The sequence below is a fragment of the Pseudorca crassidens genome, chromosome 1, assembly GCF_039906515.1.
Source record: "Pseudorca crassidens isolate mPseCra1 chromosome 1, mPseCra1.hap1, whole genome shotgun sequence".
Taxonomy (NCBI): domain Eukaryota; kingdom Metazoa; phylum Chordata; class Mammalia; order Artiodactyla; family Delphinidae; genus Pseudorca; species Pseudorca crassidens.
In genome coordinates, this window is record NC_090296.1 from 73,361,365 (window position 1) to 73,378,986 (window position 17,622).

Consider the following 17,622-nt stretch of genomic DNA (forward strand, 5'->3'; position numbering starts at 1 on the left):
AGATGAGCAGATATCCAGAAAGAACGACTTCAAACTCCAGCCTGACCCGTTACCTTTGTAGTAGCTGGGCAGGGATGATAACAGTATCTTGTCCACCCGAAAGCAAGGCTGATCAGAGGCAAAACTGTGAAGCAGATGAATTTGTCTTGATTTACCTGGAATGTATTTCTATCTCATCTCTTCCTACCTTTTTCATTTCTTCAATAGGAGATAGAGAGAGCAAAGACTACAAGTATCGCGCTTCCCAGGTTCACATCCTAGCTCTGCCCTTGAAAAGCTGCATGATCTAGAGTAACTTACTTAACTACTGTGAGCTTTAGTTTCCTCATCTATAAAATGGAATCTCACCCTCCTCTCTCCCACATAAAAATGTATTAATGAGGACTTTCAGATACCAAAGTCACACGTTTAAGTGTACACAACTCCTGTCGGAATTTGAGGTGCTGACGGGAAAAGCCTTTGGAGGCTGGGAGGGAATCTTTTTCAGCACCATTCAGGTTACACTGCACAGGCACAAAATCATGAACCTGATTGTTGGGGAGACTGATTAAAGTTGAAATGACAATCCTTGGCTTGATCCGTATGGGAAGAGTTTAATGACCTTATTGATAATCTCATTTGTGAAATTGAGCCATTGAAGGACAGAGTCCTTAGTCTTTTAAGTTGACAGTGTAAATATGTATAACAGGGCTTCTGGATGTATCACATTTCTTCTGCGCCCCTCATTGCTGTGAAGGACTTCATGTCAGAGTATAACACTGATAAAATGTCAATTACAGAAGACGAATTGAAACTCTCTCAAGAAATTATAAAGTGATGATATTCTCCAAATAAGGGATTCAAGTAGGAAATATTCTCAGAATTGATGATTCAGAGACTATTTTGAGAAGTTTTGCTCTGATTTTTAGATTTTTAGAAAATATATAAACTTGTTTCAACTACTTTTCTGGGTTTTGTAGGTTTCATACACTTAAAATTGGAGGGTCTTTTTAAAGGTTTATTACCTTTGTAGTGTTATATTCCAGGTCTGTTCTAAAACAGAAATAGCTGAATCAAGAGAATTTAAAATTTACCTAAGATTTGAGTTAACAAATATCGATATAAAAGGCTTATTTTATGCTTACTGGAGGATTTGTTCATTGATTTGTTTGTTTTTAATGGTTGATATGTTTGGTCTTTATTTTTTAATCCAAAACTTCTGTTGTAAACTTCTGTATACATCAAAAAGAGAAAACACCTGAACCACACTGTCTTCCACTTCCTTTCATGTGTGGGTTCAGTGTTTCCCCCGTTGTTTTATCTTCAGTGTAAGTAGAAGCAGCACACTAATTCAGCAATCAGTACAGAGCGTGGCACACAATTAAAATGTTTATTTTCATGTTGTCAGTCTTCGTGTGGCTTGGTCCATATTTGGTTGGAATAGATTTGTCTATAATGAGTGTTGTTAATAGACAATGCTCTCAGGCCAACATATTGTCTTGTTCGTTTGCCAACTAGCTGTTGGGCACCACAATGACATGAGTACTCGAAAATTGGGAGATGCCAACAGTTGGAGCTCCTTTTGGTTCATTTTCCCTTATAACCCTTTTTTCTTTCTTTGATATGCTTAAACTCATTTTTAAGGCCTGCCTCACACTTTGGATCAATAATTCTGTCATAATCCAGTGAGTGCACCCCAGCCTGCCCTTCCCTTTGGTACTTTATTTCTCCCCATCACTGTCGAGTCGGTATATGGGTACTGTAGGACCAACTTAGCTGATCCTGGAAATTTAAACTTGTGAATGTGGAGGTTCTATTACAGAATAAATCCCTCAACAAATCCTCCAAATGGCGTATTCCCAGCAGCCTTTTTTTGTTCTTGGTAATGTTATTTTTTGACTTTGTCATATCATCTGTTAAAGGTAGGAAGTGATCGACAAGGCGGCTAAAAAGTCCACCCACCACGTAAATAAACTTGTGTAAACACAGGTCTTGTGGTCTGGGTGCAGAGAAGGGTTTGTTCTTTGGATATTAAGCCTACAAGAAGAATGTGCTCACTGAACATATAAACAAGGAAAGAGGAGATGACAATAGTCTAGCTTTATAATTAAAGCAGACATGAGTCACCGGCTTGGAGGATCCTGTGAACGTAATGTCTCATACAAGAGGAGGGTTAGTATATACACGGAAGAGAAAGCCAGCCAGATCTTATGGTATTTGGTAGCCTGATGGTAAAAAAGAGCTTCTTTTCCTTCCTCAAGGAGCTAAGAGTCATGACCAGGGTTGCTGTGTGTGGTTGTGCTGCTTTTGTACTGCTCCAGGGGTTGTGTCCAAGCGAACAGGTGCAAGTGGACATCTGGCTGGCATTCTGCTCACCAGGTCGTGGGTCCCGGCATGGAGCTGCCTTTGCTCAGAGGAAAGGTGACGTTTTCTTCTCACCAAAATCACTTCCAGGCCTTGTGGTAATCATTCACAACATCTGCTCTCCTTTCTCCCAACTCTTTGAAGGTGGAAATGTATCCGCTTTCACCTTTGGGATTCCCAACACCATGCCTGGACTGGAGTTGAAAAGAGAGTAGGGCAGACTGATCATTGGATCTCAATAAAATAAATTTTGATATATCTTCCAGTTTGGGGAGAAAGAGTGTACCTCAAAACCAAATTTTTTTAAGGAACACTGTAGTCAAGTTATAGTGGAATAAGAATACTGCCCTGCAGAATCTTAGACCTATTTTTCTTTGTTTCAAAACCCAGACATAATCATATTAACATTTTGGCAGACTTTTTTTCTAGAAATCTCTTTATGCGTATCAGTACACACATATACGTTTACATTCATGAGCTCATTTTCTGTCTTGTAACTTCCTTGTTTTCAAGTTAGTATCTATAGATCTTTGCCATGATTTTGAAAGGTTATGTGATAGTCCATTGGGTTGAAGGGCTATACTGCATTTTAACAATGTAGATTGAATATTGATGGGTATTTAGGTTGTGTATAATGTTTTGCTCTTAAAAATGGATCTGAAGTAAGCATGCGTCATGTATAATACACACAACATTTCCTTTTTCTCTAGTAGTGGAGTTGCTGGTTCTGGAGGTTTCAGTTCAAATACTAATCTCCATAAGAGAGGAATTATAACTTCTTCGTAATCCTGAGACCAATAGGGGTGGGTTAAAAATGCCATAGTTTACCATTCATAAATGCACATACCTAAAGATTCTAATTTACAAAAAGAGCAAGCTTTGGAAGATGCGTTCAGCAGCTGTCTTGATTGTATACTTGGGATCGCACGGAGGTGTTTTGTAAATCATGAAGTGCTGTACAAACCTCAGTGACTCATTACTAGAGCTTTACAGAGCATCTGCCATGTACTCTCAAAAAAGGTTTACGGAGTCTTTATTTTATAAATAATTCATTAAATACAGAGAAAAAACCAAAAACCCAGAGACAGTGGATCTGGACCTGGTTGTACAGTGGAATAGATCAAAGATATCATCAAGAAAACAAATCCCAGACCTTGCCCCCACAGGTCCCCTGAATCTGTGTGAACAAGACCTGGGCACCCCCAGTTGATGTTGATGTACACAGTCTTTGTTTGGAATTCCCCCTTTAATATACTTTTTGGTCTATCTCCAAATATTTTTCTAGCAGAATAGAGAATATTTTTAGCTTTTATACCTATACTTAAAATTTTTATTTTTCCTGTTTGTAAGTTTCTGGCTCTTTCTAGGATATTTTTAGCAGATTTGCTGTATGACATTGACTTAGTCTCAATCTTTGTAAGTCTTGTGAAATCTTAAGTGTGGGTTCTTGGTCTGCCATCCCCTTCTGGTTTTATACCATTGGCAAGCCCCTTCCTTAGCCCTTGTTCTTTCTACCAGAAAGAATGATGAACTCATAGTGATTGCAGTTTTCAACTTTGAATGGTATCACCAGATTAAAGTTATCTGTCTAGTCTAGTGGCATATCTGGCTCCCCTTTTAGATTCTATTTATAAGAACTTTTAGTTGAGAGTAATAGTTGAAGTACATGGAAAAATTGGCTGGTAGGTTGAAACTTTCGTCTAATTAATTTATCCTCATGCTTACATGCTATGGATAGACTAGAGTTTTCATCTTGAGAACTGTCTTATCCAAGAGTAAAGTTGTCTAAGAAGAAGTAGAATTGCATATTTATAATAATCAGTAACCCTTACTTGCATAAATTTTTATAAAGTAGCCAAATTGACCTCAAATTACCTCATTGGTCTTAATTTATGAAACAAGAAAAAATAAAATTGATTTTTATTGCCTAACAAGTTGCATATTTTCTGGCTACTAAGTGAAGTTTTTGGATTTTGGAGTACAGTTAACATTTTTAGATTATCTCTAAGTTTAATGACTGTGTAATAACATCTGACTTGTAACCTTTAGTACTTAAATAGGGTGGAGTTTAAGGGAAGCAATTTAACATTTCTCTACTTTGGCCTCAATATTTATAACATTCCCCAGTTCCTTGTCAAGGTAATCGTGTTTCTCTTTCAGGACATGAGGCATGGAGTAGAAACAGTTGAATACAGGTATACTTGAATCATATTTATCCTTTAGAGTATTACCTTGGACAGTATAGAGGGACAATGGTAGCAAGATGGGAGTGGTACTAGAACCCTTTTAGGAGGCATCCAAATCTTTCAAACCAGGGACGATGGGGATCCGAATTAAGGGAGAGGATGTGAGGATGAAGAGGATCTGGTGGTGCCCAGAAATATTAAATTGGATCTACAGAACTTGGTCATTGGTTAGTTGTTATGGGGACTTGGAGGGTTGGAGAGACAAGACTGAGTCTAAATTAACTCTTAGTGGAAATGCTCAGTTGCCAGCTAGACACATGGATTTAAAACCAGGAAGGCAATGGGATCTGTCATCCAATTAAAGGCGGGAGTCAAGTTGCATCTGTAGAATTTCAGAAACAAAGTGGCAATGTAGAGAAGTCCTATCTTAGAGAATAACCTTATTTCTAAGTTATTTGAGGTCACCTCACTAGAGTTCCCATGCACTAGTAGAGACCAGCTGATTCTCCCCAAAAGTGTTCTGGGATGATATCCTGTTTGCTGTTAACTTGCAGAATTCTGGAACTTGATATCGGCTGGTTTTGAGTGCATCTACCTCAGGGTTGAGTCATAGTAACTAGTTTAAGAGGGTGACGTCTAAAACCAGGCATTCTGGTTACTTGCTGACAATGGGAATATAATCGTCATCCAGTCCAGATTACTTGTGTTGGCATAGCCAGTGCTATACCACGATCAGAAGATTGCATGTGAAGCGTGGCAAGTGAATGAGGTTAGAGAATCTGTTATCTAATGATATTAAGCGAAATAAATGGCGCCTCTGTTTCACCAGAGGCGGCGCTTACCTCTCAGGTGAGAAATATTTAAGCCCGGTCAGCCCCACCGCCTTAGACCCACCTGCAGGATGATGAGTGCACCACCACAGGTCATCTGCGGTTTTAATGAGTTCCTACCACTCCTCCTTGTCTCTTGACCACAGAGGACACGTGTCAGTTCAAGTACCGGAAATGGAAAATGTTAGTGTTGGAATGCAAAAGCATCTTACCTCTCTACCCCTTAACTTACGTACTTCATCTGCCTCCTCCGTGAGGTCCTTGGAGTTTACAACTCCTCCTGGAGAGGAGGATAGTAGGTGCAGGGCCATCTCACTACCATAACAATGTGCTGATGAAAGTGGTTATGGGTTAGATGGCTTAAAGGGAGAAGAAGATAGATGAAAAAGCTTGAGGGAGAGGAAAGCTAAATGTGATTAGTTTCCAAAACTACCACGTAAGGCAGCCAGCTGCTTTGACTTGCAAATCATATTGTAGGTTGGTTTCTTGGATGGGAAAACTTTGTAATTATAGCCTTTAGAAGCTGTGGACCAGGAAGAAAGAAAACGTCCATGGGTTGTAGGGGAGGAAAAATAATTTTCCCTTTACTCTTCTGAGTTCTTAGCTGAGACCCCTGTAATAAAAGACAGATTAACAAGAGAAAACCAATCAGAAGTTTATTAACATGTATACCTTGTGTATACATGGGAGATACCCCGGGAAAAATGAATAATTCCCAAGGTGGCTTAGAATTCAGGATTAAATGCCATCTTATTAGGGAAGGGGGACGGGGTGTAGACCTTTTAGGGGAGAGAAAAAGATTTTTAGAAAAGATGAATGGGCCCTTACAAGACTAGATGGGAGGTGTGACAGTTTGTGACAGAGTGTGTCTGAGTGCGGTGTCGACTTCTAGTCTACTGTCCTGTAGCAAGAATCAGTCTTTGGTGGATGAAACTCCTGGAGAGGGATTTATAACAACTGAGTTCCTTTTGGAGGATCTGTCTTTAGACAGATAAAGGGAATTCAGAGAAAGCCTGTCCCTACATTTGCTGTTTTTCAGATACCTTTGGCTCAAAACCATCAATATATTAAAGCAGAATATTTCAGGGCGGCATGTCCTGCTCCCCTTCAGGGTGATGTAGGTTGGAGTAACTGTGGTCAGTGGTGTACCGCCGCTGTGCATTCATCTTGTTTTCCTTACAAAGAGGTACAGCTGTGGGCTGGACATTGATTTACCAGTAGGAAGATCTAAGACCTGAGAAATCTGCTTGGTTGAATGGAGAGAAAAAGTCCTGTACATTCTCTTTCTGTATTCTCTCCTGAGAATACACTCCTTTCCATCCCCACAGATCCTCCTTAGTTAGGCTGTCAGCTTTTCACTTAGATGTCAGGATGGCTGCAGTTAGAGAGTTGTTTAAACTACAGATCCCAAGATTCTTATTTGGTGGGGGTAAAGGAGGGGCCCAGGGGTCTGCATTTTTGAAAAGCTCTCCTTGCCGAGTTCAGATGTGCAGTCAGGTTTGGGAGACACTCATAGATTATTTCCATGAAGCTACATTAGCACCCCTTTTACGTTCTGATTCTTTCTCTTCTAATCCACTGTCCGTTCCCATTTCCAGGTGGCATCAAAAACATACATGCGTGCTCCCAGGCTTGTTAGTATCCTTGGCCTGGACAAAAACTTCAGACAATTTCCCATAAACATGAGCCTGATTGGGCTTCCGGAGGGGAAGCAGGGGACACGGGTTCGTGCCCTGGTCCGGGAAGATCCCACATGGCGCAGTGGTTGAGAGTCCGCCTGCCGATGCAGGGGACACGGGTTCGTGCCCCGGTCCGGGAAGATACCACATGCCGCGGAGCGGCTAGGCCCGTGAGCCATGGCTGCTGAGCCTGCGCGTCTGGAGCCTGTGCTCCGCAACGGGAGAGGCCACAACAGTGAGAGGCCCGCGTACCGCAAAAAACAACAACAACAACAAAAATGAGCCTGATAGTCTCTTGCGAGTGAGTTTCCTGAGGGTGAAACCTATAAATAGCTCATCCTGATAACACTTTATACAGAGCCCTCCATATGTTGGACTGTTTATCCATATTTAGAGGGTTTCATACCCATGAGTGAGAAAAGCAAAGCTTTGGTAAATAAAATCGAGTTTCTCGTTTACAAATACCTTCTGTTATGGATGGCTCCATTTACTCAGTTTCTGCAAGTTCAGAGGGTCTTTTATTTTTCATATCTTAGTAGGAGAGTTAATAAAAATTTTCCACTTTAAGCATTCATTATGATTCAGGCACCAGAATAAGTGATTTGCATGCATTGTTTCATCTAATTCTTTCAATGCTTCCATGAATTAGGTGAAGCTCTCTCCATGTTGCAGTGAGTAAACTGAGGGTCTGAATTTTAAGAGATTTACCCACATACAGGTCTTCAGTTTGGGAAATAAGATTTGAACCCAAGTTTGTCTGATTGTCTGATAAGATTTGAACCCAAGTTTGTCTGATTCCAAACTTGTGGTCAGTGAAGTTACTGGTTTTATTTTTCCTCTTTTTTTCTCTCTTTTGTTCTTGGCTGCTGAATATCCTTACAAAAAAACCAACAAAAGGCCATTTCCATTTCTTACCAGTTTTTCAAAAGAAGAGCAAGATTTCCTGAAAATTTAGTAGCACATGCATGTTGTTCCTTTTCTTTCTTTTTCTCTGACAGATTTTGCATAATACAATGATAGCTCTCTATTTCTTTTAACCACAAGTTTTGAAAAATGTGAATCTGAGTTGGAAAAGCAAAAGCCTTGTCACAGTTGGGAAGGCGCTGGTTAGAGAATGCCTGATGACTTTGGGAAGATGACTTTCTTTCTACATTGTTTTTATCGGACGTTTGAAGCCACCGTGCTACCACTGGCTTTCTCTTTCATGTGTCCCCAAATGCTGAGAGGTGAGAGGCCTTGGAGCTAGAAAAGAACTAGTTTCTCTCTTTTTGTAAAAAAAAGTCCCTGTAAATTATAACACCCTGCATAGCAAAGTCATGGGGTAAATCGCAGTGGGGGAAATTCTGTTTGCTAACTTCTAGGAAATCACAGGGTGTCAGTTAGAGGTCAGCACTTTGAGAAACTCCGTCATCATTTTGTACTCAGCTAGTATGAAGAACCTGATGGCAATGATAAAATGGCATGATCTGAGCACATAGATCTGGGCATAGATCTATAATGTATAGATAGAGGTATAGATAGATAATAAACACCAACACTATTTATTCTTTATTCTTGCTGCCACTAAGAAAACCTACTACAGAACTGAAACCACGAGAAATTTCTTTAACCAGGGGAAGGTTCTTTTTTAATATATCTCTTTCCTACCATGAGGTTACAGGTGTGGGACCAGTTACAGGTGGACAGCTGTGTGGGCAGCATTTGTGAATCTTGCATTGGGAAGGATGTTTCATGGTCTTGCATCATAAATAATCTGGATGTAAGAGAAACCTTTGATGTAGTCAGTAATCAACTCCTGGAGAGCAGGGAGTATATCTTAGTTATTTCTTATATCTCTATACTGAGCATTGAGGTGGCACGTAATAGGTGTTTGTTTACCAACTGGCTTGATTTTACAGTAGGTTGACCAGCTCTTTGAGCTACTGTTACCATATATAGCTGTGCTGTTGATCCCTCTGCAGGATCTCTGAATGCTCTGTACAGCCTGCATGACCAACCCATTGGCCTTCTCTGCACCTTTAGTTCTGATTTGTTATTTGCTTGAGCAAATGTTGGTTACTGCTTAAGACATAGACTCTGACTAGGATGTTGGAATAGAAAACATTTACTCATTTACTCAAGTTGCAGCTGAGTTTTTGGATGATAGAGGGTTAAAATTCAGATTGACCTTGAATATAATAGACACAAATAAGCAGAATCAAGACCTTTAGGGAAGTACAACTTTGGAAAACTAAATATAACATGGGGACTGTGTATATGTAAATTTGAAGGGTAGGGGGGGACTCTTTGGGAGTCAGCAACACGATGCTTTATTTTCTTAATTATTGGGCACACACTGCCAGTTAAACACAGGAGCATAACGTGGGAACGGCTGGGTAACATTTCCAAAATACTTGGCATTAGTCAGACGTTTTTTTAGAATTCTGTGTCCACTTTGGCTGAAGGAAACTGTGGAGAATTTGGCGAGGGTCCAGAGCGTGGCAATGAGAGGCAGAGGAGCAATGGAAAATAGGACCCGTTGAAAGAGGCTAATAAATAAGGATTAATTACTTAGCCTGATCGAGAGCAGCTGAAGGGTGATTAGATTAATGGGCTTCTGTTGCATATATAGTTATTACGTGGTAGATGATATAATTATTTCTGCTATGAATAGAATTAGGGAAATGGGTTTACATTAGGGTTAAAGGAGATTTTGAAGTTGCATAAAGAACTCTTGACTTTAAAGATTTTTAGACAGTGGAAAGATCTCAGCTGGAAATGTGAAATCATGGTCCTTACAGGATGGGAATGGGGTGGGTGCCACTTGCCTGTTAGAGTCAGGGGCAGCTGGGATAGAGACTGACACACTTGCTAGATCTCATTTTGTGCTGCTCATCTCACATTGCGTTTGTCATTTTCAGCGAGTAAATCTGTATTCCTTTTTTGTTTGAGTTTTTTCACAGTTATTACAAATGTAAAGGCCTTTTAATGATTCTATAACGCATTTCAAGCGAGAGGTTAAACCACAAATTGAAAATTACTTCATGTGTGAATCAACTTGTTGCTTATTCTTTTTTTTTTTTATTTTAGTTGATTTACAGTGTTCTAGGTGTACAGCAAAGTGATCCAGTTATGCATATATATGTATTTTCCATTATAGGGTCTTACAAGATATTGAATATAGTTCCCTGTGCTATAGAGTAGGTCCTTGTTGTTTATCTAATTTTATATATAGTAGTGTGTTTCTGTTAATCCCAGATTTCCAATTTATCCCTCCCTACCCTTTCCCCTTTGGTAACCATAAGTTTGTTTTCTATGTCTATGAGTCTGTTTATGTTTTATAAATAAGTTCATTTATATCATTTATTTAGATTCCACATATGTGATATCATATGATATTTGTCCTTCTCTGACTTACTTCACATAGTATGATAATCTCTAGGTCCATCCATATTGCTGCAAATGGCATTATTTCATTGTCTTTTATGGCTGAGTAGTATTCCATTATGTGTGTACACCACATCTTCTTTATCCATTCATCTATGGACAGACGTTTACATTGCTTCCATGTCTTGACTATTGTAAATAGTATTACTGTGAATGTTGGGGTGCATGTATCTTTTTGAAATAGAGTTTTCATCTTTTCTGGCTGTTTGCCCAGGAGTGGGATTGCTGGTTCATATCTGCTGCTCATTCTTATACGAGCCCTTGTAATACTGCCAATTCCAGCTTGCCTTTTCTTTTTCTTTAGAAAACTCACTGCGTGCCCTGCTTGCTTGGTCAACAATGAGTGCCAAGTCTGCCATCAGCAAGGAAATTTTTGCACCTCTTGATGAAAGGATGCTGGGAGCTGTCCAAGTCAAGAGGAGGACAAAGAAAAAGATTCCTTTCTTGGCAACAGGAGGTCAAGGCGAATATTTAACTTACATCTGCCTGTCAGGTAATGAAAATCAGATATGAATATCATTAAAACAACTTCTGTTTTAAAGCAGTTAGTTCTAAGGTGTCCAGGAGGGTTATAGCCCAAGGTTTGGATACACCTGCCTTTCCATTCCTTTCCTGTTTCTCTGTTACCTTCTTTGATCTTTATTTGCTCCTGGCACCTTGGCTTTTGATGTTGCCTAGTATACGGAAAGGTAATGAAGTGCAATTTTAATGTCCTTTCAGTTTCATTAAGAGCATCTGTAAAGGGTTTGGCAAACACTTCTGTTTGTCCATACTTTTCCTTCACTAGGGCCTTGACAGAAAGTGGGCTATCCTCTGAGATTTTTTGTTTTAGAACACTTCCTGGTATTTGCATAATTATTACTACCAGCAGCCTGAGTTTCATTGACTTTTCTTTTTCTTAAGAGTTGCCAATAATCAGTAATAGTTGGTCTCAAGATAAATATCGACACTGTATGGAGTGTGAGAAAGTAGACTCAGCTCATAAATCACAGCTTTGCCTGACAGCGGTTCCTTGTCAGGAAGAGACATCTGTTCTATTAAGCTTAGAATTTTGTGGGATTACTTTTTTTCTCTTTCCGTTTGTGATTGTAGGATATCTGTGGGACTTACTGTGAATTCATACCAAGTGTTTTGAGATGAAATTTGGATAAGTTTTCCCTGGAACTGTGGGTGATGCTAATCTGAGCACCTGGAGCGTTTGTAATATTTCTGATATTTCTTGTAACTGGGCAATGGAGGAATTAGGCTTACCTTAATTCATCTTTTTTCCAATTTTCTTCAGTTGTGGCTTGGGAATAAAACTTTATTTTTAGACCCATTTTTAGCTTTTTTTTTTTTTTAAATTAAGCCTCAGATCATTTGTTTATCAGAATTTATTTCAAGGTGGAAATAGCTTTTTTTCCAGAAAGAACATGTAGAGATAATAATAGGACTGTATCTTAGTTTAAAATAAAATGGAAATATAACCCTTTGGTAAGAATGCCTTTTCAATGGTTAGAATGAGAATTGACCTTGAAATATTGGTCTTTCTTTAATCCCAAGTAACAATTAGGTTAATAAGATTTGGTGACTGTTGGAAGACATTTGCATTCCTTTAGTGTGCTGAGCAGTGCTTGCCATATAATAGGGGCTCAGTTAATAACTAAAGAAGTAGCCTTTCCTAATACCTTCCTAGTATTTTGTTAATGAGATTCAGATCTTAAAAATATTTCCACATCTTTAAATTTGAATTCTAGAGTTTTGGCTTATACCAATAATGAATAGAATGCATTAAAAGAAATTTTGTTTTGTATTTGGGCTGAGCTGAACATGGGATGAGCAGGGACACATAATATTCTAATTAACCTCCATTCTCTCAATGTTTCATTGAGATTTCTTGAAGACAGGCAGTTGCAGAAAAGGTGGATGAAGAAAAGGGCCGTTTTGTTTGCCTTTTAGGCACGTGTTATTGTCAGCCTCTTTCTGATCATGAGGTCTGCAAGAGTGATATGGGGCCTCTAATTCCCTCTCCCGGTGAAAGAGCATGACCATTTCCCCTGCCATAGGAGATAATGACCGGGGACTTACTGGAAAACTGCATTTCCTTTACAAATCACCAAGACCTTCAGGTTTAAAGCCTGCGACTATGAGAATTACTTTTCTGTTGCATTCTAATGGAGGACAGTCTTGAGTTCTGAAAGCCTTCATCCTTTTCATGGATTTGAATTTTGAGAGGATAGGTTGACAAAGCAGATCTGACATTTAAGCAGCTGATTTAATGGAAACTGGGGCAGGAGAAGGCCAGGCAACTTTGACACCCACAGCGTTTTTGCAGTTTGATTTTTCTTGTAATCGAGAAAGAAGCAGCCACCTTTATTTTCGAACTCATGAAAAGCGTAGAGGGCTATCAGTACATCTTTGATAAGGTGTTGCTTTAATTAACAAGTAATCAATTAATTACGTACATATTTATTAAGTACTTTTTATGTGCTGAGCACTCTTGGTGCTGGGGGTTCAGTTAGGAGAAAAACTCATGAGGCTTACCTTGTTTGTTGGGGAAGGAGCAGTAGACATTAATATTTTATTCACTAAAATAAACATAATTATTAACTGTGAAAAGGTTAAAGAGGAAAAATATAGTGATGTGAAAGCATGTGTGAGGAGGATTTGACCTGGCTGGGAGAACCCAGAGCTGCAAGAAAAGTAGGGCCTCACTGGTTCTGAAAAGAAATGGTGTGGGTGCAGGGAGCATTCCAGGCAGAGGAAGGGCGGCTTCTTTGAAAGATGAACTGGATTCTGAGTTCCTCCTTGTCTCCTGTTTAGTCCTGTTTAGTCTTTGTAGCTCAACTCACATAGGAGGCTGTGAAGTGAAAGCAGAGCCCTGGAATGACAGCTGTTCCTTCCTGCTATCAGTGTGAACCTCCTGTGCTTTCTGGGAGTCCGAGCCCTTCAACTTTTGTGGTTTGGATGATGAAAACCAGCTCTCCATTTTGAATAGGCAAAATTTGTCCAAATTAGGGCAGTGTCTGCAAATAATTTTTAACCACTTTTCAAACAGCATAGTTATATTCTTTTTTTAAAGAGAAGAGTATCAAAGCTTTAGAAGTTTGCCAACATATGCATGTAAGCATGGGTGTTTTATATATCCAGTGTCTTTTAGTAATGATTCTTTGTGTGAATTTTTTTCCACCAGTATTTGGCAGAGTTTATAATCTGAGAGGGAGAGGCCTGTGATCATGAGACTTATTATTTTCAGGGCGGGTTGTATATCCTCTAGGGAAATCCAAAATGGTGCTGGAGCAAAGGAAATAAGATCTTTCTTGAGTTATTTAGCTATAATTGTGTAAGGAGAGAAATAACCTCTCCAGTTCATCCATGGAGCTTTGGGATAGAATTTGATTGTTTCTCATTGGACTTCCTGGCTGGCGTCTTGAATGGTATGCAGATACTTACATACTGAGAGGCCTCTGTGATTAACATTCTTAAAGCATTGGTTTCCAGTTTCTCTTTTCAGCAATGGCTAAAATTAAAAAGGCTGACAATACCAAGTGTTGGCAGGCATGTGGAGCAATTTGAGCTCTCATACTTTGCTGGTGGGAATGTAAAAATGATAGAATTGCTTTGGTAAACAATTTGACAGTTGTTTATAAAGTCAAACTTGCATTTATATGACTCAACAAGTCTGTTCCTAGGCATTTACCCAAGAGAAATAAAAACATATGTCCACATAAAGACATGTACGTAGAGGTTCATAACAGTTTTATTTATAATAACCAAAAATCAGAACTCAGTGAGTGAATATGTGAGTGAATAAAATTATTTTTATAACTATGCAGTGGAATGCTACCTGGAAATTAAATGAACTACCAATACATGCAGCAACATGGATGAATCTCAAAAGCCTTGTGTTATGTGTGAAAAAAAATGGAAAAGATGACATGATGTATGATTCTATTTATATGAAATTCTAGAATGGACAGAACTTAAGCTATAGTGACAGAAAGCCCATTGGTGGTTGCCAGGGGGTGGAGTTGGTGATTGATTGCAAAGGAGGGAGGGGATTTCTTGCAATGGTGTAAGGGTTCTATATGTTGATTGTGATGGTGCTTACTTGGGTGTATCACAAGTAACCACCAACTCATCAAACTACACACTTAAAATGGGTGCATTTTATTATATGTAAATATATCTTGGTAAAATTGATTCTAAAAAATGTCTTACAGAGTCAATTGTGGGATGATCATAAGAATTAATTAACCTCCTTAGTCTGCTCTGTAAGATGGACAGAGGCTAGCCCTCTCCCTTAAAGGTATGAGAAGTTATCCTAGATGGCCTTTTGAGTCCTCAGACAGAAGCAGCTGTGTATCATGTAAACCTGTGCTTCCATCTCTCTGATCTGTGTCTCGATGGTTCCTTATAGCACCTGGCACATTGCTGAGTATAGACACAGTAGATACTTAAATGGAAGATGCTATGTAAATGGATAGCTTACTAAATATCTGATGATAGTATGGAGTTTATTTATAACTTAGAGCTGTTAACTCATTCAAACTGTAAAGCAAGCTCTGCCTACAACTATTTCTATAATCAGTTGCCCCCTCCATGAAATTTGGGTCTATAATACTACACTAGACACTGTCTGGAGTGTGTTTCTCTCTAAATAAGTGCACTTCTTACCTATCAAAAAAAAAATACTACAGTAGAAGCATGCTAAGAAGTTAATATCAATTTGCTATTAGAGGCCAGTTACCTACTGAACATTCCATAATTTCCTGTTTAAAATCTATTTTCCTGATCCTGTTTTAATTCAGTATGCATGATGTATGATGCTACCCTTCATATACGTAAATGGATAAAAATCTTTCATTGGCTGCTCCCCACAGAAGGAGCATGAAGAAACTTCCGTTTTTGTAATTAATACATTCTCTTACATAAACTTTAATTTTTGTGATTAAAACATTCTCTGTTCTGAAAACAGAGAATCTTAATCTTTTCAGAATGATTTTAGATTTGTAGAGAGCAAAATTTTATTATTTAAAAAAAAAGTTCTGGGCTTCCCTGGTGGTGCAGTGGTTGAGAGTCTGCCTGCCGATGCAGAGGACACGGGTTCGTGCCCCGGTCCGGGAAGATCCCACATGCCACGGAGCGGCTGGGCCCGTGAGCCATGGCCGCTGAGCCTGCGCATCCGGAGCCTGTGCTCCGCAACGGGAGAGGCCACAACAGTGAGAGGCCCCTGTACCGCAAAAAAAAAAAAAAAGTTCTGAGTGATCTTTGATGAAACCATTTATATAAATGGATCCCCATGGAAGGTAATGATGGGGATTAGGAGGCTAGGACTTGGCAATACTGTTCTTTATCTCCGTAGTTGCCAGTCCTGGGTGTTCCTTAGAATAACCTCTAGAATTTTATGGCTGGCCTGGTTCCACCTAGGCCCTACTAATGCAGCACTAGGGGTAGTGGGGAAACTTACCTGTATCTTGAAAGTGTCATGCATGAGATATACTGAAGCTAAGGTTGAGAAGTTTCACCATCTTGGGGAGTTACGCTCTGCGTTGTCTAATTGTTGTACTTGACATAATGATATATTTATGGTACTCAATTCTATCAAAAGAATACATCTTAGTCCTTTTCTTTTTGACTAGCCATGGTCAAAGCTCTGAATTTTTCTGGGCTTCAATTCAGTTGACAAGTTCAAAGCTTCTTTTAGGCCCTGAGGTTCTAGGATTCTGAACCCCCTTGGAAATTTTATAGCACATTTCATTCTTGTTTCATACATAATCCTATAGGGAGAAATTCAGGTTGTTAATAATCCAAATGGACATTCAAACCAATTATGAGGGTTTGAGGACATTTTTTATAGGTTGCTATTGGATTAGGGTAACCAAAGTTAATTGTCAGAGATCTGGCATAAGAAATTCTTTTTATCTACTTTCTAAAGTCAGACAGGATCTCATCACAAGGTCTATAAATATTAGAAGAGAGAGAAGGAAAAAATACAAGACAGATGAAATTTGACCTTGATAGAAATGGTTTATTCAGGAGTGGTGAGCTGACTTTCTAAGAGTTTTTATCCAGGAAAAATGAAGAAATGCACAGTGAACTCAGAGATGGACAGAGGTATTAGTAGTGAAAGAAGAGACACAAAACAACTGTAATAATGATATATATGTTATTATACTTTGTTATAGAAGTAGTAAATATTGAAAATACCAATCTTTCAGATATTATGTAGAAGAAAATAAAAATCATCCTGTGTATGTTTTATTATTTGTTTTAATTCCAGTTAATCCTCACAACATCCCTATCCCTATCCCAATTGGGTGGTATATTCTTTTCCCAGGTAAAGGCACCAGTGTTCATCAGAGAGGTCGTGATGTCCCAGGGTCACCACTTTTGAAGTAACAGAAATCCACCCAGTCCTTGTGACCCCATTGGCCATGCTTGTAGTGCCACAGCACCTCATTTTTTCTGACATAGGTCAGGAGGGCTTGTGGTGTAGAGTGAGCCATATTTTAAGGAACAGGTTTCTCCCTAACTCTTCAAAATTCATAAAGACGTTGAACAGTTTTGACCTGTACTGTGTCTTCTATCTCATTTCTGAGGTTATTGAGTAATAAACTCTCCTCCATTTGGAATATACATCAGGGTAAGCTTTTTTTTTTTTTTGCGGTATGCGGGCCTCTCACTGTTGTGGCCTCTCCCGTTGCGGAGCACAGGCTCCGGACGCGCAGGCTCAGCGGCCATGGCTCACGGGCCCAGCCACCCCACGGCATGTGGGATCTTCCCGGACCGGGGCTCGGGGCTCGAACCCGTGTGCCTTGAATCTCAACCCCTGCGCCACCAGGGAAGCCCAGGGTAAGCTTTTTATCTCTTTATCATAGAGATTTGGTATGTAAATCCAGCCCTAAAACTTTAAGTAGCTCTAGAAGGCAGTGCAGTCAAAAACAAAGTTATTTCCAGTGCCATGATTATATGATTCTTTGTACATCCTTTTTTATTTTAGAAAAATATAATATCTTCTATTATATTTTACATTGAGAATTTGGCCCTTTTGTGACACGTGCATAGACACATTGGATTAAAACATTTGCAATGATATCCTTGGTTACATGAAGTTAAAAGTAGAGAGGGTTTTCTTCTGCACTGTTTTCTGGTTCAGCGGTTGTTGCCACCAGGTGT

General features: G+C 39.3%; 1 protein-coding gene across 7 annotated transcripts in view; it reads left to right on the plus strand.

Annotated features, from left to right (window-relative positions):
* Nucleotides 1-17,622, plus strand: part of STXBP6 (syntaxin binding protein 6) — a 280,731-nt gene that overhangs the window by 60,876 nt on the left and 202,233 nt on the right. For 5 of the 7 annotated variants that reach the window (XM_067738940.1, XM_067738957.1, XM_067738947.1 and 2 more), the window contains exon 2: nucleotides 10,769-10,957. The exons of the other annotated variants lie outside the window; for them this stretch is intronic. In XM_067738940.1, the coding sequence (XP_067595041.1) occupies nucleotides 10,804-10,957 (154 nt within the window). In that variant the 5' untranslated portion in view covers nucleotides 10,769-10,803. The remainder of the gene's footprint in view (nucleotides 1-10,768; nucleotides 10,958-17,622) is intronic. 7 annotated transcript variants of the gene reach the window in all.